Genomic DNA, 20,888 nt, shown 5'->3' on the forward strand with positions numbered 1-20,888 from the left:
TTGTGTCTAGGAAGATTTGTGGTAAACAAATTGATCACCAATGCAATGGGGTTCAAGTTGGCCTACCGTATGCACATGTCCGAGTTCAAGAACGAAAACTCATCACAACAAACTGCTTGCGCCACGCTTGAAATTCGCACCAGACAAAGACTCCAATTCCAGCTCCTAACTTACAACAACGACCTCGCATCGCGCACCGTGCTCGGAGACGTGGTCTCTCCGGTGCTGACCACCAACCCTATCGCGTTATGCCTACCCACGTTATAGCCTCGCCTGCACCCCGCCAGCGTTGCTTCCGCAATGCGCTTACGATATTGGACATCAATGCGCAGGTGCGCGAGCATGTGTGGCCGGCGATAAAGAAGTACTTGATGAAAGTGGTGGAGGCAGCTGAGGTTGCCGGAGTTAAAGTGTTAGGGGTGGTGGCTGTGATTGAGGTCATAAAAGCTAATATATTTGACCAACAAAGAGGCATGCAATTATTTGGGTCTAAATAATGTCGAAAAGTGATTATGTAACGATTTGGAGGATATCAATTTTTATTAAATTATTCTTTTATGTCGCTTAATTTTACTATCTAAACGTATATTTCAATACTAATTACATTTCTCACTTTGGACTTTCAGGATTTGAAATTTTATCTTTATGCCTTATGTTAGATTTTTTTCGTTAAATTAATGATACAACAAGCGTATTATGTATTTTTTTTAATTGACGTTAAAATCATTTTGCATAAAAAAAGATCGTCATTATGCTTCGTTTTCTCTACAATCAATATTTCATATTTTAAAACCACAACCAATCACACAGTTTAGTTTCTAACTTTCTATGCAGCTTAAAAACATATCACACATTTGCTATACATCGATTTAACGTAGAATCATGGATCAAATAGATGGGAAATATAAATTTAATCCGATGTAAACCGCCGTTGTTCAACTTTTTTTTTTGCGTGTGTGAAGCGTCGCTAATCCCAACGGCTAGTAATTATAATTAAACGGCTAATTTTTCTTTTTATTGTCTTTTGAAACGAATAAACGGCTAATTTTCTTTCACTTTCTCTCAATTCTCAATTCGACTTCGCTCACCTTTCTGCATTTTCCTTTCACTTTCTCTGTGATCTTCTCTCACTTTCTCATCGATCCCCAGAAACCCATAACTATATAAACAATTCACGCGGCAAGGCAAACTAACTTGTTTTCCTTCCCTCTTTCTTTGCGACGCTTTCTCTATCTATCAAGAAACGCGTCTGAAAACTTTCCCTAGAAAGTGACGCGTCCTTCCGGCAACCAAAATCCCTTTCTTGGAGAGATTCACCAAAAGGGTCTCAAGATTTTCCCGAGAAAGTGATTTTTTTTTTCCTGGGTAATTTCATAGATTTTTCTCTCGTAGTAATAGCCCAATGTGGACCCGAGACAAGAACTTTGGCACAAGAGGCTTCTCGACGCCGCCTGCGACATGGAAGACGGCGCCGCCAACTCCTCCGGTGGTGCCGATGTCAGAGAGGAAGAGAGTGTCGCCTTCTGATAGAGAGGATCATTTTCACGTTGTGCATAAAGTGCCTGCTGGCGATTCTCCCTACGTCAGAGCCAAACAGGTGCAGGTATGAAAGATTGAATTTTTATGCGTAATTTGGTATAAATTTCTTTTGGGTAATGTGATTTTTCTTTCTTTCGGTTCTTATTTTTCAAAATTAGCTACTGTTTTTCTTTCTTGTTAATTGGTTTCCCCTAATGATTTTTTTTTCCTGGAAGGTAAGAATTTAGAGACCAATTTTATTCCTTTAGTTAATGGAATTGATACTGGGATATCTTTCTTGCAATTGGTTTCCACTGCTATATTGTTTGATCGATTTGCGTTCTTCGAATGCAGTTGATAGAAAAGGATCCAGGCAAAGCCATATCCCTCTTCTGGGCTGCTATAAATGCTGGGGATCGAGTTGATAGTGCCTTGAAAGACATGGCAATTGTGATGAAACAATTGGATCGAGCGGAGGAGGCTATTGAAGCTATCAAATCTTTTCGTCATCTCTGCCCGTATGATTCTCAGGAATCTCTTAACAATGTTTTAGTTGAACTGTACAAGGTAAAGCACCTTCATTTCTACGACAAATTACTTATATTTTGTTATCTTCTTGTTTGAATACGCGGTTGTAACTCCATCATGGTAGGAGCTATAAAAGTATTGTACACGTGATATTCAGGACTTTAAGAAGGTTTAGTGCTCAAATGTGAGTCGAAAGTAGGAACTGCTAGAAGTCTAGAACTAGGTTACAATATTTTCTTGCTATGTTGAGGCGACTTAGCGGGATAAGGCTTTGTTGTAATATGTTGAGGCAACCAAGCCGCTAAAAGTAGGCCTTGTTGTAACTTTTCTGGGAAGACTTGCAGTGTAAATTAAAAAGCAGGAGTTCCTCTCCTGTGGCCTTTTATTTCCTTTCTTTTTTCTATTTCTCTCTCGTTATGCATCAGTAGAATATATTTATGGGAGTTTATCGACAAGATATTATTTCTGAATATCTATTACTCGAATGCTTGTATTCCTTAACATCTATTTCTACAAGGTACTGCTGAATATTCCTATCATAATTTCAAGGTATATCAACATGTTGCAGTAAGGTTATTCCAATTGCATATGCTTCTCTTTGTCGGTGTCTATGTATGTTTATGTGTTGCTCACCTTGCTTTACATTTATCGGTTTTGCAGCGGTCGGGGAGGATTGAAGAAGAGATTGAAATGCTTCAGTCCAAATTGAAACACATTGACGAAGGTGTAGCTTTTTGTGGAAGGAGGACAAAGACTGCAAGATCTCAGGGGAGGAAGGTTCAAATTACTGTTGAACAAGAGAGAGCAAGGTGAATTTCACTGCTTTTCTCATTCTTCATACTAATTCGACTGTAAAGTTCTGCATAATTAGATGACTTGGGTAATCTGTCAACGCAGAATACTAGGAAACTTGGCCTGGGCTTACTTACTGAAAGGTGATTACAAAACTGCCGAAGAATACTACTTGTAAGTTTCTGTACATCCTGCTTTATATACCCCACATGTGAAACGATATATTTTTCTAATTGTATATGATTTATTCTTTTAAAAAAATCTCAGGAAAGCTCTGTCATTGGAGCCAGACAAGAACAAGCAATGCAATTTAGCAATCTGCTTGATGCATATGAACAGATTTACAGAAGCAAAATCTCTGCTGCAAGTTGTGAGAGATTCATCTGGAAATAAACCAATGGATGAATCTTATGTCAAGTCTTTTGAGCGTGCTTGTCAAATGCTGACCGAGCTAAAGGCACAATCAGTTTTAAGACCAGTTGAACAGGATGGGAGATCTCACATGTTATCCAGAAGGCGGGCAGACGGTTGCGAAGAAGAGACTGTATCTGTTGATCAATGGAAGAAAGATCATTATTTCGTAAACCCTTGTGAGAGCAGGTCTAGTTTTTCCAGCAGAATCAAGGAAAATCAGGGTGGTATACTGGGAGCAGAAACAACTTTGAATGTGAAGACATTTTTTTCTCCAGCTCCTGCTATATGGGATCCAGAAGTTCAATTTTCTCAACCAAAAAGATCTCCGTGGGGATTTAATGGTGGACACCCGAGGAGGGAAATATGGGGACGTAAAGTTGGAAGTTCAAATGAAAAACTCTCATTTGACCAATGTCCAAGAACAGAAAACGTGCGAGCCAATGCTGTTAGAAGTCTCAATGAAGATTTTCTAGCTTCAACTGTTGGAAAGTCAGAAGTAGCATTTCACAACTCGGTCTCTAGTTTGTCTTCACCAATTAGCAGAGATTCGAGGAGGCCCCAAGGAGATGCAGCAGTACGATCTGTTCTGCAACCTATATCACGTGGAAATTGGAAGCATACCTCTCGGGTGAATGATGACTGTTTCCAACTGAAAGACAAAGCCACGGTGGTCAGTTCTTCAATGTACAGTTGTGGTAAGAAAAGTTGGGCAGATATGGTCGAAGAAGAACAACAGTTGCTTAGCTCTGAATACTTTGAAAACAACGAAAACCTGAATAGTAACATACTCCCTGAAAGTCCTTGTCTGCAAATTCAAGTGAAAAGTCTGGGCCCAAAGCTTGAATCAGTTGATCTCAAAGACAAAAATGTTACATCCGGAAATGCTGGTTCACCAAGGAACTCTGCAGTGCGCCGTTCTTTGCGCTTTGATCAGCAGCAGGAGCGAGAATCAGTGGATTACATCAGTTCATCATCCCCAGTTCCGAAGGCGGGCAGGAGAAAAAGGTTGCAGAGCTTCCAGGATATAACTGAATTTCAAGATAGTCCATGAGGACTCAGTATCGGTCTTGTATTTGCAGTAGTTGGAGAATTTCTGTACGATTTTATTCTCTTGTTTTCATGTCAGTGTGACATTTATACTTCAAGATTTGTATACGTAAAAGGGTTTTTTTGGTACAAAGTTCACAACTATTTTTTTGCTTATTGGATGCTCCAAGCCTCCAATGGGTAAAAAGGTTAAGGAAGGAAGGAATCAATAACTTGTTGCTTCTTCAATTACTTTGGAGTTAATAAATTTTGTAGCTACTGAAAAACTACGAATAATTATTTCGTTTTTAGTTTACAATTTTTTTTTGGAAACAATGTGCGAGATAAAGGGTATAAATGTATGCAAAAAATGAAAATCAAGAATTCAAAATTGAAGACGAACTTTTAAGCCTTGCTTTATACGTTCACGGTCACCTCCGTCTCTCCCTCCCTCTACTTGCGTCATCCCTCATCTTCTCCCGTTATTTTGTTCGAATATTAATGTGAGGCGTCTTGAATAAAACTGGCGGTCCAATAAAATAACAGATCTCGTTTTCCTAAATTTTAGTTTGGTTCCGGTTTGGTTTGGGTTGAACTCCTAACCAAATCTCCGGTAAGGAAAGTTTGGGCTTGTTGCCTAGTAAAAATCCAAACCCGGTTTGCTACCCTGACCACTCCAACTCCGCATTAGCTCGTAAAACTAGGGGTGAGCTTTTTTGTCAATTATCGTGTCAACTGAATTATTAATCATCATATATCAAATTTGTGTCACTTACTTGTACCAATTGGTAAAAGTACGATATTTACACCGATCATACATAGTGGGTATGGTACCAAAATATACTGTACCAGACTGATATTATTAATATTATATGTGTACTTACTAATTTATGTATATAATTATATATTTTGTTATTATTATTAATACTAGCATATGAGCATACATAAAGTGTGTGAGAAAATTTTTTATTTTTATTTTTGATATAAAAGAAGAGAGAAAAAGGGTGATAGAGAATGTGAGAGCGGAAAATTTTTATTTTATTTTATTTTAATTAGAGATATATTAGGATTACATTTATGTTAGGTTTTGAGGAAAAAAAAAAACAAAATTTTGTTGTGTGAAATTACATTTCTACCCTATATTTTTTATTCATATTTTTTTTAATTAAACGATTAAACTGGTAATTTTATAAAATTTTGGTTGACAATAGGTGTTTTATTAATTAGTAAAGATTGTATATTTCATTCTTTTCCTAATCATCCGTTTGTTTTCTTCAGTTTCCGGAAGAGCATCTTTTTGGATACACTTTGTGGAGATCTTAGGATTCCCTACATTTTAGCCGTTCATCATATATCGTTCGGTCTGTTTTCATCAAATATTATTTGTGCTTTAACTTTAAATAAAAAAATTAAATGATTTCTAATCGCACGATGAACAAGTAATGAATAAGTAAGATGAAATCATCGGACAATATGGATCCGGATGGGGATCCAAATCCACTTCCCCCGATAGTAAAATCCCCATCTTTTTCTCGCGACTTCAGCTTTCTCTGATCTTGGCGGCGACTTCATCTCCGTTTCTCCCGTTTCCGGCGACTCTCTTCGAAGTCCATCTCATCTTCTCCTTCATCAACTTGGGTTGTCTTTCTCCGCGGCTCCGTCTAGTGGCTGGCCGTACGCTCACAGTCATCGGTCACCGCGTCACGCTTACTTTCCACTTTGCAGGTAAATCTTAAATTTCTCCTCCCCTCTGCCATTTTCGTGCGTAAATGCAAGAAGGTCAATTCTTTTTTCCTTTCCCCACATTTTCTCGCCAGCCAAACAGAAAATTAAGAGAAAATTTTCTTTTCCCTTTACATTTATGTATTAATTTAGCTGGTCTGCTTGAAGGCGGTGATGATGGACAGTCAGGTTCTGTGTTTTAATCGCAGCATCAGTAGCTGCTTTATCCAACGACAGTTTCATTCGCTCATTGCCGCCCCGAAAGCCCGAAATCTTTTTCTCCGGCGAGGTATGAATCCATCATTTCCTCGGTTTCTTTCACGGAATTGCAGTTCATGCCTTTGATTTTGGAGTCAAACTGTAATGCTCAATTGAAAGAGTGATTTTAACTCACATTGAATGTAACTCTGTAGTTATTTTCACCATGTGTGTCGAATTTCGAGTTAGTATAGTGCTTGTTGATATCGAGCTGAATCGAAATTTGGTAAAATTGCGTGCATGATTAGAGGATATTTGCGTTATTCAGTTGTATAAAAACTAAAGAGTTTAAATTTGTTTCATTTGAACCGTTTATGAGTGCATACATGCAAATAAAGTGTGCGAAATGTAAGACATTTATATAGTTAAGAGGTGAATTTATGTATAAATGCTGTTTATGTGACCATATAATCATATGTCGAAGTTATGTGGTAGATGTTAGGTGCTTACCCGTAAATTCAATGCTTTTCTTTATTAATATTTCATTTCTTGATTTAGTAAAGTTGATTGTTTGCTCAGGGTTTGCTTGTAAGGGGATAACTTGCTCAATGAAGTCTTATAGGTTATCTGAACTAGCCCCACCTGAGGTTGAAAGCCTGAAGGCTCGTCCTCGAATTGATTTTTCTTCAATTTTCAGCACGGTGAGCCTTTCTTTTGTTCTCAAATCCTGACTGTGCTTTAAGAACTTGACAACTTTTTTGTTCGTATTTATATTCATAAATGAAGTAACTCATACAATGTAGTAGCTATACTTGGTCAGGTCAACCCTATAGTTGATGAAGTTCGTAAAAGAGGCGATGCTGCGGTTAAGGAGTATGTACTTCTTTAATTCCTTTTTATCATTTTATTGATTTGTTATTACTTTTTATTTATTAGCACACCTTTAATTCCTGAAGAATTTGTTGTTTTAATATGCTTTATTTATTTTTCTCTCACGCAGGTATACTGCAAAGTTTGACAAAGTTGAACTGGATAATATAGTTGTAGAAGTATCCGAGCTTCCAGATCCTGAGGTATCTCTATGTAGATGTGTTTTCTGGATACAAGATATTAATTTGATGTATTGAATTCTGATATTTTTCTTATGCAGCTTGATGCAGTTATTAAAGAAGCATTTGATGTGGCATATGACAATATATATGCATTTCATTTTGCTCAGAAGTCAGCTGAGAAAAGTGTCGAGAACATGAAGGTAAACCTATATTGCAGCTTTCTTTTTTCTATATACCCAGAGTTTTTAAGCATCTTTAACCTTTCAGGGTGTCAAATGTAAACGGGTGGCAAGAAGCATTGGTTCTGTGGGTGTTTATGTTCCAGGAGGAACTGCAGTTTTACCTTCAACAGCTCTGATGCTTTCTGTTGTAAGTTGATCATTTTTGTTGTAAAACTTGCTTTTGGTTGTGTCATCCTTTTGATCTTTATCATGGTTCTCAATTTTTAAATCATAAAGATTGATGGACAAATGCTTTTATCATGTTTACCAGCCTGCACAGATTGCTGGGTGTAAAACTGTTGTTCTTGCCACTCCCCCAAGTCAGGATGGCACCATATGCAAGGTGATTCTTTACTTTGGATGGAATGCGTTATGAGGGGATTCAAATTTAGAGCTGATCATTTTTTGTTTTGCTCCTCAGGAAGTACTATATTGTGCTAAGAAGGCTGGTGTAACTCACATCCTTAAAGCTGGTGGCGCTCAGGTCTGTAAACACCAAATATACAACGTTTATGTTTTATCACATACAGTAACCTGATAATTCTTTTTGCTTTACAGGCGATATCTGCTATGGCTTGGGGTACGGAATCTTGCCCAAAGGTGTTTCTTTCCCTTTTATATTGTTATTGTGTTGTTCATAACTTGTCCATATATTTGTACCATGCCTTGTATTTGTTACTCAATTATTAGCTCATGTTCTGAGCATGATTTCTTTTGATAAAATAGAGGATCAGTCATGTAAGAAAAAGCGGAGGACAAAAGTTAGCTTAGCTATTATGTTGTAATTTTCTTTGAAATTCATTTGTCTTATCAATCTAAAGAAAATGTAATCTTTTGCTCTTACTTATCTAATTCTTTGATTCAAATAATTTTCAGGTTGAAAAAATTTTTGGCCCTGGAAATCAATATGTCACTGCTGCAAAAATGATTCTCCAGGTACATATGCTTACAATTACAAGTTCTTTGCTTAACTTTTAGTGAAGCTGAAACATGGGAGTTAAGTTAGATTATTGCGTTTACCAGAACAGCGAAGCCATGGTTTCAATTGACATGCCTGCGGGCCCTTCAGAAGTTTTGGTCATTGCTGACAAACATGCCAGTCCTGTTCATATAGCTGCTGATTTACTTTCTCAGGTGCTTCCTTGTTCTGCAATGCTTTTTTTAAGTTTGTGATTGATCACTTTCGTAATTTAACATTTATAAGAGAATCAGGTTCAATTTGCAACATAATTATACTGTATATTTAACTCAATACAATTTGCACCCTTACAGTTTTAAAGATTTAAGGCTTTGTTTCAAGTCTACTGAAGTGGCTAAAGCAGGACGACTGTATTTCTCAATCCCCTTATAATAAGATGTCTAGGTTTCACTAAGATATGACTTAGTATAACGAGGCACATTGTTATTTGTTGCAGATCTTTTACTGCATTATATGAAATCTAAATGATTGATATGGTATTTTGGGAAGCTTGTGGGCAACCTGAGTAACTAATACAATTTCAGGCTGAGCACGGCCCTGATAGTCAAGTTGTTCTTGTAATTGCTGGGGATGGCGTGGATGTTAAAGCTATAGAAGAGGAAATCAGCAAGCAGTGCCAAAGCCTACCAAGGGGAGCGTTTGCTTCAAAGGCACTGAGCCACAGTTTCACAGTGTTTGCTCGGGATATGGTGGAGGTTTGTCCTTTCATCTTGATATGATATGTCTGTCACTAAATTTAGGAAGCCCCTGTATTTACTTCACTGGAATCACTTGTGAAATCGGTCAAGGATGGTGAGTAGTGTCAGGGTATTTGTAGCATGCATTTCATCTCATCCAATGTTAAATTACCTTTGGAGAGGTTGCAGAGTCTGGCAAAGTTCTGTTGAATGAAATAATCATAGATTTCTACTCTAAAGTCTTGAACTAGTAAGGAGATAGTAATGTGGCAACTTAAGAAGGTAATATTGGGTTGTTATATATAAGATTAGAACAGTCTCACTTTAAGAGTTTAAGTGTTGGTCCTAAAAGGAGAGATTACAGCCTAGGGTTACGTCCTTAAGTTGCCTCATTATATTAGTTACTTACTCGAGCTGAATTTTTATGTGATTTGTGTCCAAAAGTGAATTTTTGTCTCAGCATTCCCCTTGCATGGAAAATTTTAATTGCATCGTTGCTGTCTCTTGGTTCGGTTTATTTGGCTCTCAACATTAAAGATCCTCATTATTTTTGTCCAAATTTTTATTATCTCAATTGGTGCGTTTGATAAAAAGTGTTTCTTTTTAGTATTTTTTATGATAACTATGTTAACACCTGGGCTACATGCATCATCTTTGCTTATCTGTATGTTGTTTGAGACGTTCTGTGTGATCCCGAAATTAGACATGATGATGGCTGTTTCAGGCAGTCTCTTTTTCAAACTTGTATGCACCCGAGCATCTGATCATCAATGTCCAGGATGCAGAAAAGTGGGAGAGTTTCATTGAAAATGCAGGTATATTTCTCTTAGCCTATAACTTGACAGTTTCATCCATTTTATTCCTTTAATTTTTCTTTTACAGTAGTTTTCTTCCTTTTTGTCTTTCATTTGTGTATCACTATGTTGATCTTTGCTTCCATTTTGCCGATGGTTCCAAACGTTGGTCTACGGAGTGTCATGCCATGATTAGTGATCTCTCATTTGGACTTGTAGCTGTACAGATGAAACTCACTAGCTTCAGCCTTTTGTCCCTTGTCACTTTAAACTTAGGATTTTGTTTCCAGCTGTCTAAATTTCGATATCTTTCGAGCGCAGGTTCTGTATTTTTAGGGCAGTGGACACCAGAGAGCGTGGGAGACTACGCAAGTGGGACGAACCATGTCCTTCCAACATATGGTTATGCGAGGATGTATGGTGGCGTGGCTTTGGACTCATTTCTCAAGTACATGACAGTGCAGTCTTTGACAGAGGAAGGCTTGCAAAAGCTCGGCCCATACGTGGCCACCATGGCTGAAGTTGAGGGACTAGAGGCGCACAAGAGAGCTGTAACCCTTAGACTTAAGGATATCGAAGCCCGGCAGGTCCTAACGTAAGGTGATTTTCGTACAGGACCGTTTGCTAAATTTGTTCTCCCCCTTCGGGCAAATTGCCGTTTTTCGGAACATGTACCGGCTACTATTGAAAAATCTGCAATGGTGGAATTTTGATTGTTGTACTATAGAGGAGAAAACTGGTGGGTGGAATACCATTAAACTTTGTTGTAGGTTGGTAATGTTTTCTTTCGTTTGAAGCATTCATTTTCCTTTTTTTCCAAATTTTAATAAACGGTGAGGGACCGTTTGGAAGTGTTTTTTATGAAACTATTTTTGAAACCAATCTTTGTTAAGATACAGGTGAATTTTGAGAAAGCAGTTGAAGGGCTTCTTACAAGAAGTACCATTTTATGTGTTTCTTGCAGAAAGCACTTGTATGCTTTGGAAACTCAATCTTTATTTTAAAGTACTTTCAGTAATTTTAAAAATATTTTTAAATGAAACTAAAGCTTTTGATAAATGTAATAATGTTTTACAAGGTTTCTTGTAGTTGATGTGACGCAATGCAAGCCGTTCAATTTTATTTGCATTACATTAGGGTAAATCGAACTCTTGAGCACATTTTTATTTTAAAAGAAATCACATTCCATATTTTAAAACAACATATATGAACAAAATTCTAACAAAATTTTTGCCATATCATTTCCAATTAATCGTGTTGGTTTCTCTTCCAACTCTAGAAAGATGTTGGGTAAACAAGATGAAGAATAAAACGACACAAACTACAAGGAATATTACGTCTTGCTTCCACATTTCTTGTTTTTATCGAAACAATTGAAGAATTAAGGGCACGAGAATTTGACTACGTGATCTCGGTTATATGGGTAAAAGAATTTGAGTTACAAGTTATTACGTTTGCTCCAACAATCGAAAGATCCAATTTAAGTAATTTTATAAGAGAGAAATTTCAACTTTTCTCCAAAAAATAAAAGAAAAATTAATGAAAAGTGCTTGAAAACTTTGAATACAAAATAAAGAGTAAAATGAATAGTGCCATGATTGATTTTTTAGTGTAAAAATATAATTTTTCGTTAAAATGAATAATATTGAAAACTTTTCGTTAAAATTTTCAAAAATAAAAGGAAAAAAAACCCAAAAGGTCAGTATCAAGAGGAATTAAACGTGACCATAAGGTCAACTTGTCCAAAAAAACAAAAAACAAATTAAAAAGAAAAAGAAAAAATTAAAACGTAAACAGGAAACAACAGAGAACGAAAAGAAAGAAAGAAAGAAATAAAAAAGCTTCCTGCTTGAATCCCAAAACGAAAAACAGATCTGCAACAAGGTCACTCCCTGCTGGTAGTGAACCCTCCCTCCCTCTCTCTCTCTCTCTCTCTCTCTCTCTCTCCCCTCTCTCTCTCTCTGCATTGCATTTAGATGTGTTCTGCCTTCAAATGATTTCACCTGTGAATTCCCAGATCTGAATCTCTCTCTTGCCGAGTTTCTTTCGCCTGCTGATTGGTTTCCGAGAAAAGCCGAGAAATTTGATCATTAGACGATTTGCCAAACCAATCCGTCGTCTCGTATTTCCACGCTACTAATCAAGAATCCGCATTCCCAGATCTGAGGTACACGTCTCTCTCTCTCGACTTATGATTTTATTCGCGAATTCACATCCTGATTGGTTGCTGAGAAATTGATTAGGAAAAAAATGGATAATTAGATCGAAAGCATTGCCAATTGGGAGACTTTTAGGGGTGATTTGTATTATTGAATTGAGTTTAGTCAATTGAATTGTTCTGGGTGATTTGTATTATTGAATTGAGTTTAGTCAATTGAATTGTTCTTGGTTGTTTGATCTTTGATTTCAGTTAGGGGGGGTTTCAATTGGGATTTGAGATGCTGACGAAATTCGAGACCAAGAGTAATCGGGTGAAAGGGCTGAGCTTTCACCCCAAGCGGCCATGGATCTTGGCCAGTCTCCACAGCGGTGTGATCCAGCTCTGGGATTACCGAATGGGCACTCTCATCGACCGTTTTGACGAGCACGATGGCCCTGTACGTGGCGTCCATTTCCACTCCTCTCAGCCGCTTTTCGTCTCCGGAGGTATAACGCCACAATTCAATCTTATTTTTGTCGGTTCGTTCGCTCTGTGTATAAATCTGCAAATTTCAGGCACTTGACGTTATAGATTCGATATGAAATGGATAAAATGTAAGTTATACTGCCGTGGTAGTTCTGTCACATTGTGTACTGTGTGGTCATCTTGCTGTAACTCGCCCGATGCATCCATTATAAATGGTAGTGTAGTTCATTAGTTTCTTCTTGATGCCCTGTAGAATCAATCAGATCTGAACTATTCACTCTTATATTCTTAATCTGAAATTGGGTTACCTATGTTTTTCTGGATCTATCAACCTGAGAACCATTTACTTGTCTGTTAAGTCTTATTTTATTATGACGGCTGCCGATTTGGAAGAGAGTCTCGAGAGAAGTAATTTATTGTTTATGCTTAAATGGCAGGGGATGATTACAAGATCAAGGTATGGAATTACAAGTTGCATAGGTGTTTGTTTACACTTCTTGGACACCTTGATTACATCCGAACCGTTCAATTCCATCATGAGTACCCGTGGATTGTTAGTGCGAGTGATGACCAGACAATTAGAATATGGAATTGGCAGTCCCGAACTTGTATTTCTGTGCTCACTGGACACAACCATTACGTCATGTGTGCCTTATTCCATCCAAAGGAGGATCTTGTTGTCTCAGCATCATTGGATCAAACTGTTCGTGTTTGGGATATTGGTGCCCTAAGGAAAAAGACGGTTGCCCCAGCAGATGATATCATGCGCTTGAGTCAGATGAATGCAGATTTCTTTGGTGGAGTTGATGCTGTTGTGAAGTATGTTTTGGAAGGTCATGATCGGGGTGTGAATTGGGCATCATTTCATCCTACACTCCCTCTGATCGTCTCTGGAGCAGACGATCGACAATTGAAACTTTGGCGGATGAATGGTATGTCTTTTTTCTTTTATTTCAGTTTCCTGTGAAATGAAAATTTTTTTGACTACGCACCTCTCTTAGATTGGTTTTAACAAGAAACGAAAATATTTATGCATCTACTTCTTGCTTCATGTACCACAGTCAGGTGAAAATCCTTGAATGACATTTTGTTTAAAATTTAATTCTGTAAATTTAAATAGTTGGGAATATATAAATCGAATTATGCATTTAATTATATTTCTCTTTAGATAATAGATCCAGTTCTCATTATGTCAAACACATGTGTTAGGAATATATATCTTAAAGACCAATCTTTTAGTCTTGCATCGTCGTTCTCAATATCTGCCTTTCTGTAGCAACCAAGCACATGATATAGTAACCTAAAATTTTTTGAACATTTTTTTATTCTTTTCTCATTCCTTTGGTAAGCCATAGGGGTAAATTGTTTCATGTTGTTAAAGAGAGGGCAATGAATTAGTTTGTTGGCCTGAATTGTCATTTAAAAATTTTCAATTATTATTCTGTCAAATACCAGACATCCGTTGGTACTGTGCATGATTTTTTGATTTAAGTCTTGTTTCCTATCATGAGGGAAAAAAAAATATATCCCCTTTCCTCTTCGTAAAGTTAATTCATGGCAAGTGTCACTGTGTCACAAGTAATATCATTAACACTGAAAAAAGCCACACAATTGCTTTTGGATATGTAATTCTGTATTCATTGCTAAATAGTATGCATATATTCAAATTTTTGTAAATACTCTTGTAGTGTGTGCACATTAGAAATATAAAAATAGAGTTATGAAATCCTGTTTGGTTGAACTGGCAAATGGTCACCTGTTAATCTTTCCAATTTCAGATACAAAGGCTTGGGAAGTGGACACTCTAAGGGGGCACATGAACAATGTATCCTGTGTTCTATTCCATTCAAGGCAGGATATTATTGTGTCCAATTCCGAGGATAGGAGTATCCGAGTCTGGGATGCAACAAAACGGACTGGTCTTCAGACGTTTCGTAGGGAGCATGATAGGTTCTGGATTCTTTCAGCACATCCTGAAATGAACCTCTTGGCTGCTGGGCATGATAGTGGCATGATCGTCTTTAAATTGGAGAGGGAGCGTCCTGCTTTTTCTGTTAGCGGTGATTCCATGTACTATGTTAAAGATCGTTTTCTCCGCTTCTATGAGTTCTCCACCCAGAGAGACAGTCAAGTTATCCCAATTCGAAGGCCTGGTTCTTCCAACTTGAATCAAGGGGCAAAAACACTATCTTACAGCCCTACTGAAAATGCTGTTTTGATAGGTTCAGATACGGAAGGGGGTTCTTATGAACTATACATTATACCCAAAGATAGCTTTGGTCGGGGTGATACTGTGCAGGAGGCAAAAAGAGGAATCGGAGGCCCAGCTGTGTTCGTGGCTCGCAATAGGTTTGCAGTGCTTGAAAAGAGCACCAACCAAGTTATAGTTAAAAATCTGAAAAATGAGATTGTCAAGAAGAGTGCCCTACCTATTGTTGCTGATGCAATATTTTATGCTGGAACTGGAAACTTGCTCTGCAGGGCAGAGGACAGAGTCATTATTTTTGACCTGCAGCAGAGAATTATTGTTGGAGAGCTTCAAACTCCTTTTGTAAGGTATATTGTTTGGTCAAATGACATGGAGAGCATTGCTTTACTTAGCAAACATTCAATTGTGATAGCCAATAAGAAGCTTGTGCATCAGTGCACTCTCCATGAGACAATTCGTGTAAAGAGTGGAGCTTGGGATGACAATGGTGTCTTCATATATACAACCTTGAATCACATCAAATACTGCCTTCCTAATGGGGATAGTGGAATCATCAGGACCCTTGACATTCCCGTGTATATAACAAAAGTGTATGGAAACACCATACATTGCTTGGATCGAGATGGGAAGAACCGTGCCATTGTTGTTGATGCAACAGAATATGTTTTCAAGTTATCCTTACTGAAGAAAAGGTATGACCAGGTTATGAGCATGATTAGGAGTTCTGAGCTCTGTGGCCAGGCCATGATTGCATATCTACAGCAGAAAGGTTTCCCTGAAGTTGCTCTTCATTTTGTGAAGGATGAGAGGACTCGCTTCAACTTGGCACTAGGGAGTGGGAACATCCAGATTGCTGTTGCTTCTGCCAAAGAAATTGATGAGAAAGATCACTGGTATCGATTGGGAGTGGAGGCCCTACGTCAGGGTAATGCAGGCATTGTAGAATATGCGTATCAGAGGACAAAGAATTTTGAGAGGCTATCATTCCTATATCTTGTGACTGGAAACTTGGATAAATTGTCCAAAATGCTGAAAATTGCTGAAGTGAAGAATGATGTGATGGGTCAGTTCCACAATGCTTTGTATTTGGGTGATATCAGAGAACGTGTTAAGATCTTGGAGAATGCGGGTCATTTACCTCTTGCTTATAGCACAGCTGTAATCCATGGGCTCCATGATATTGCTGAACGTTTGGCAGCTGAACTGGGAGATAATGTTCCTGTTTTACCCAAGGGGAAATCTCCCTCTCTTTTGATACCTCCAACGCCAATCATCTGCGGTGGAGATTGGCCCTTGTTGAGGGTCATGAGAGGAATATTTGAGGGTGGTCTTGATAATGTGGGGAAGAATGTTGAGGAAGAGTATGAAGAGGCTACAGATGCTGATTGGGGAGAGGATTTGGATATTGTTGACGTGGACAAGATTGCAAATGGAGACATCAGTGCAGTGCTGGATGATGAGGAAGCACACGAGGAAAATGAGGAGGAAGGATGGGATCTTGAAGATCTTGAACTTCCACCTGAGATTGATACTCCAAAAACTGCCAGCAACGCCCGTTCTTCTGTGTTTGTTGCCCCAACTCCTGGTATGCCTGTAAGTCAAATCTGGTCCCAGAAATCATCTCTGGCTGCTGAACATGCTGCAGCCGGGAATTTCGATATTGCAATGCGTTTGTTGAGCAGGCAGCTGGGTATAAAAAACTTTGATCCCTTAAGACAATTATTTCTCGATTTACACATGGGCAGTCATACGTATCTACGTGCCTTCTCGACAGCTCCTGTGCTTACCGTGGCCATTGAGAGGGGATGGAGTGAATCAGCTACTCCTAATGTTAGGGGTCCTCCTGCTCTTGTATTTAAATTCTCTGAGCTAGAAGAGAAGCTTAAGGTGGGTTACAAGGCCACAACCCAAGGGAAATTTGCTGATGCTTTACGTCTTTTCCTTGGTATTCTGCATACTATTCCTCTGATTGTAGTTGATTCAAGGAGAGAGGTTGATGAAGTAAAAGAATTGATAATCATTGTAAAGGAGTATGTTCTGGGTTTGAAGATGGAGATTAAGAGGAAGGAACTTAAAGGCGATCCGGTTCGCCAACAGGAGCTGGCAGCTTACTTCACCCACTGCAACCTTCAGATCCCTCACTTGAGGCTAGCATTACTAAATGCCATGAGTGTTTGCTATAAGGCTGGTAATCTCAACACGGCAGCTAACTTTGCCAGGCGACTTTTGGAGACCAACCCCAGCGTTGAAAACCATGCAAAGACCGCAAGACAAATCCTGCAAGCTGCCGAAAAGAACATGACTGATGCAACCCAGCTAAACTATGACTTCAGAAACCCATTTGTGGTTTGTGGGGGAACATACGTGCCTATTTACCGTGGACAGAAGGATGTGTCATGCCCGTACTGCAGCTCTCGGTTTGTTCCTGACCATGAAGGAAAGATCTGTACTGTTTGTGATCTTGCAGTGGTTGGATCAGATGCATCTGGTTTGCTCTGTTCTCCTACCCAGATAAGATGATCTCCTGTTTCAACCGTCACGTACGACAATGGTTATGTTAGTTTTCTCGTCTCCTTGAGCAGGGTTTATATTTTAAAGAACGCAACTTGATTAGGTTGTGCTTCTCTTGTATTTCTATTTCAAATTTTATTGCAAGGTTCGTGATCATGATTTTCACTGTAATGAACAGGTTGAGCATTTTGGTCTAGGTGATTCTTGTGACTTCCGAGAATAAACAAAATAGATTGAGTTGTCAAAATTACTTGCTTTTCCTGAGATTTGTAGCTTTGAAATTCCATATATTGTAGACACCATTTTCGTGTTAGAACTCGTTTGTGAATTCCACCGAAGAAATGTCAATCTGTTAATTATATTCGAAGATGTTGTGTTGAACATGTTGTGCTTGAAATGTATTTCATTTCTTGTGTGCCTGAGTAGCTCTCTGTTAATTATATTCGAAGATGTACACTATTGAGAAACGATGGATTATCGGCCATCACCCTGTCTCATTAACATTTCGATTTGCATGCTTTTGTACACACTAGTTGCACCAATGGTTATGCTAGTACTAGAACAACTATCACCTCTAGCATAAGCCAATGAAGGCGGCCCGAGCAAGTCTTCAGTGTCCTCTGGACTGAAATCAGCACTTCTCCATGGATGCTTCGCCGCAGTCTGCATCCCCTCTAGCTCCATTGCTACCTTTTTCATGGTAGGCCTTTCCTCCCTTTTCACCCTCAAGCATCTACTTGCAAGATTAGCCACTCTTTCCAGTGTCTCAAGATTTCTCTCGGTGACTATGTCGTCATCGAGAATTTGAGTCAAGCGACCCCGTTCCACAGAACAAACGAAGAAGTTTGCCAGGTTTCTCTCTTCTTCAGGCCTAGTAAATGACAGTGCCACTTTTCTTGTTAGTAGCTCCACAAGAACAACTCCGAAACTGTAGACGTCACTCTTTTCTGTTAGCTGGTTCGAATGGAAGTATTCAGGGTCCAAGTACCCTAGCGTCCCTTGCACTAGAGTTGTGATTTGAGCTTTATCTAGAGGAATCAATCGCGAAGCTCCGAAGTCCGACACTTTTGCTGTGTAATTTTCGTCTAATAATATATTCGTTGTTTTTACATCTCGGTGTATGATTGGCATGGAAGTGGAGGAGTGCAAGTACGCTAGTGCTCCGGCAGTTTCAGCTGCGATCTTCAACCGTAACTCCCACGAAAGTGACGGTTCTTTGCTCTTTACGTTATGAAGATGATAATAAAGAGTTCCACTGGCGATGAACTCGTAAACTAGTAGAGGCACCGGTGTCTCCAAACAGCAACCCAGTAGCTTCACCACATTTCTGTGGTTGACTTGAGAAAGAACAATAACTTCGTTTATAAACTGCTCACTTTGGATTGAAGCTCCAATTTTCGACTTCTTTATGGCAACCGCTTCATTATCTGGTAGTATTCCTTTGTAAACTGTACCGTAGCCTCCTTCACCGAGGACTCTACTGTCATCGTAGTTGTCTGTGGCCTTATCAAGTTCTTCTGCTGTAAAGATTTTTGTTGTCTCCACAAATCCTCCTTGGCGATTCGCGAGTCGTTGTTGTAACAAGATGCCACCATTCTCTTTGAAATACTTTTCTCTGAGTTTGATGTAGTTGTTTTTCTTCATTCCCCAGTAGGCCCATGAACCTCCCACCAGGAAAATCAAGGAGGCTACTGTCACAGCTGCAAATCACCACCAAATTAAGACTTCAATTTATTTCGATCTACATGATAATATAGCAATAGCATGCATTTAATCCGAAATTCTTTGTGCAGGACATCCGTTCATATATTAAAGAAACAACACACATCCATATTGTGTTGCCCGTGATAATAGTATCGACATTTTATTGCTGACATAGTGACACAGTTTGATCGACGCCCGTTACATAGTCTACCAATGCAAATACTTACCCAATGAGATAATAAGCAAGCGAATGCTCTTGGAAAGATTGCTTCCATTGTCTTTGCTGCAACCAGTTCCAGTTTTCATTCCGTCGCCTTTGAACCCTTTTGGACAGACACAAGAATAATTTCCAGGTAAATTTATACACGCTCCTGCGCTGCAACGGTTTGAAATCTCACACTCGTCGATATCTGAAGAGAGTATAAATTACTCACTAACACATAATTAAGGCACATAGTTATAAATTAGGTGTATCTAAAAGATGATCAGTACCATGACAACCCTCTGGGAGGTACGGATTTCCTTCGTAACCTGGCAAGCACCGACAAAAGTAGCCGGACAGATTGACGGGGCTGACACAAGTGCTATTTCCCTTGCATGCATAGTCCTCCTTCTTTTGAGCTGCATCACATTCTTCATCCCCAATTGCCCAATTGAGAACCATCGGAAGCCGGCTTGTGTTTTCGAGCTCTTGGAAACTTCTATTAGAAAATGTGAACTGGCCTTCTTCCACAATGAAGGAATAGCTACATGGATTAAAGTCCCATATAAGCGTATGATTGAAGTAGCTACTCATCATGACGGTACGAACTTGAAGCCCACTTGGGATTGAAGTCTGGCAGCACCCAATGCCGGAGCAAGACTCACGAATGCTCCCTAAGCTCTCGCAGAAGGTCATGCAACCGGTTACGTACTTTTCGCTCCCACGCACTCCTTCAAAGATCGCGTAAGTGTCACAACCAACAGCAATGAACTTGTTTTTCGTGCCGGAAATCGTATAAGGAGGGAAGAGCTTTAGCCTTGGGGTGTTGCTTTTTTTGGTATCTGATAAACCCTCCTTGACGTAACAATCTCTTGCTACAAACTGCATTATTTGTAGCTCGCCGTCAAGGGATATGTTGGAGACTGGGATTGCAGTCCCTGTCAAAAATGCCGTGGGGGGTTGTGAGGTTTCGTTGCAAACGATGAGGAATTCATCTCTGAGGTGGCAGCCATCGGATATCCCAAAAGGGTACGGGATTGACAAATTCCCGCATTTATTTGGGCAACCAGGCAAAGCTTGTGCTGCTGCTACTGCAGCTGAAAATACGAGCAATCCCACCAAGGAGATCAGTTGGATAAGAATCCCAGGTACCATGGCAATCATGCCAACATCTCCCTCCTCGGGACTAATTTGTACGCTCTAATATTCCAGTCCGAGTTGAAGTTGTCTTAGCCGGCTCTAATTCTTGTCTGCAGGTTCACATTCCAAGCAAGGTGATGACAGAGAAGGATCATATAGTCCCTTGATTATAAACCAAAAGAATGATGACAAATAATTATTGACAAAGTCGAGACAAATAATAGACCAATAACAAGTATGTTTCATTTATATAAGAGTTAAAAATGAAGAAACCAAACAGATGGGAAAAAAGGAGTTTCAATTTCTAGTTGGAATCTTCGCCGTTGGATTATTTACCGTCGGATTCTTGGGTGCACATCCAACTGTCCATTGTTATATCCGAGCATTGTAAAATTTTTGGATAAAAAAACTTTTTACAAACGTCTTGAAACTTCATTTCATAGTAAAAGAACGCTTAAAAAGATGTTTGAAGAATTTTTTTTTTGCATCAAACTGTTATTGCACAATTTGCACTTACCTATTATTTCACCGACATCACCATCATATCTCTCTCTTCTCTTAACGTTTCTTTCTCT

At 38.9% G+C, this 20,888-nt stretch overlaps 4 protein-coding genes across 8 annotated transcripts; 3 read left to right on the forward strand and 1 right to left on the reverse strand.

The window, feature by feature from the left end:
• The first annotated feature begins 1,005 nt into the window (after window positions 1–1,005).
• On the forward strand, window positions 1,006–4,572 carry LOC137724608 (uncharacterized). The gene is made up of 5 exons (XM_068463367.2): window positions 1,006–1,603; window positions 1,873–2,085; window positions 2,707–2,855; window positions 2,944–3,012; window positions 3,106–4,572. Exons 1-5 carry the CDS (start codon window positions 1,403–1,405, stop codon window positions 4,301–4,303), a joined length of 1,830 nt encoding a protein of 609 aa, XP_068319468.2. The 5' UTR covers window positions 1,006–1,402; the 3' UTR covers window positions 4,304–4,572.
• Window positions 4,573–5,576: 1,004 nt separating this feature from the next.
• On the forward strand, window positions 5,577–10,803 carry LOC137725246 (histidinol dehydrogenase, chloroplastic). 4 transcript variants are annotated; one of them, XM_088693929.1, is made up of 15 exons: window positions 5,577–6,003; window positions 6,210–6,289; window positions 6,778–6,899; window positions 7,019–7,071; window positions 7,199–7,271; window positions 7,349–7,450; window positions 7,518–7,619; window positions 7,743–7,814; window positions 7,893–7,955; window positions 8,030–8,071; window positions 8,348–8,407; window positions 8,495–8,605; window positions 8,975–9,145; window positions 9,852–9,942; window positions 10,243–10,803. In XM_088693929.1, exons 3-15 carry the CDS (start codon window positions 6,807–6,809, stop codon window positions 10,518–10,520), a joined length of 1,311 nt encoding a protein of 436 aa, XP_088550055.1. In that variant the 5' UTR covers window positions 5,577–6,003; window positions 6,210–6,289; window positions 6,778–6,806; the 3' UTR covers window positions 10,521–10,803. The 4 variants fall into 4 exon arrangements, with proteins under 4 accessions (XP_088550055.1, XP_088550054.1, XP_068319972.2 ...); XM_088693928.1 differs by having other exon boundaries at window positions 5,665–6,003; window positions 6,186–6,289; XM_068463871.2 differs by having other exon boundaries at window positions 5,705–6,003; window positions 6,169–6,289.
• An 853-nt stretch (window positions 10,804–11,656) lies between these two features.
• On the forward strand, window positions 11,657–17,514 carry LOC137724506 (coatomer subunit alpha-1-like). 2 transcript variants are annotated; one of them, XM_068463248.2, is made up of 5 exons: window positions 11,657–11,819; window positions 11,939–12,088; window positions 12,332–12,567; window positions 12,985–13,479; window positions 14,326–17,514. In XM_068463248.2, the coding sequence occupies exons 3-5, from the start codon at window positions 12,360–12,362 to the stop codon at window positions 17,274–17,276; spliced, it is 3,654 nt and encodes a 1,217-aa protein (XP_068319349.2). In that variant the 5' UTR covers window positions 11,657–11,819; window positions 11,939–12,088; window positions 12,332–12,359; the 3' UTR covers window positions 17,277–17,514. The 2 variants fall into 2 exon arrangements, with proteins under 2 accessions (XP_068319349.2, XP_068319350.2); XM_068463249.2 differs by lacking the exon at window positions 11,657–11,819 and having other exon boundaries at window positions 11,949–12,088; window positions 12,336–12,567.
• A 188-nt stretch (window positions 17,515–17,702) lies between these two features.
• LOC137724609 (wall-associated receptor kinase 2-like) lies at window positions 17,703–20,360 on the reverse strand. The gene is made up of 3 exons (XM_068463368.2): window positions 19,464–20,360; window positions 19,199–19,381; window positions 17,703–18,967 (listed from the first exon to the last, which is right to left on the reverse strand). Exons 1-3 carry the CDS (start codon window positions 20,335–20,337, stop codon window positions 17,742–17,744), a joined length of 2,283 nt encoding a protein of 760 aa, XP_068319469.2. The 5' UTR covers window positions 20,338–20,360; the 3' UTR covers window positions 17,703–17,741.
• Between the last annotated feature and the right edge of the window lie 528 nt (window positions 20,361–20,888).

Source organism: Pyrus communis, chromosome 5 (genome assembly GCF_041283825.1).
Source record: "Pyrus communis isolate YQ-2024b chromosome 5, ASM4128382v1, whole genome shotgun sequence".
In the NCBI taxonomy this organism is placed as follows: domain Eukaryota; kingdom Viridiplantae; phylum Streptophyta; class Magnoliopsida; order Rosales; family Rosaceae; genus Pyrus; species Pyrus communis.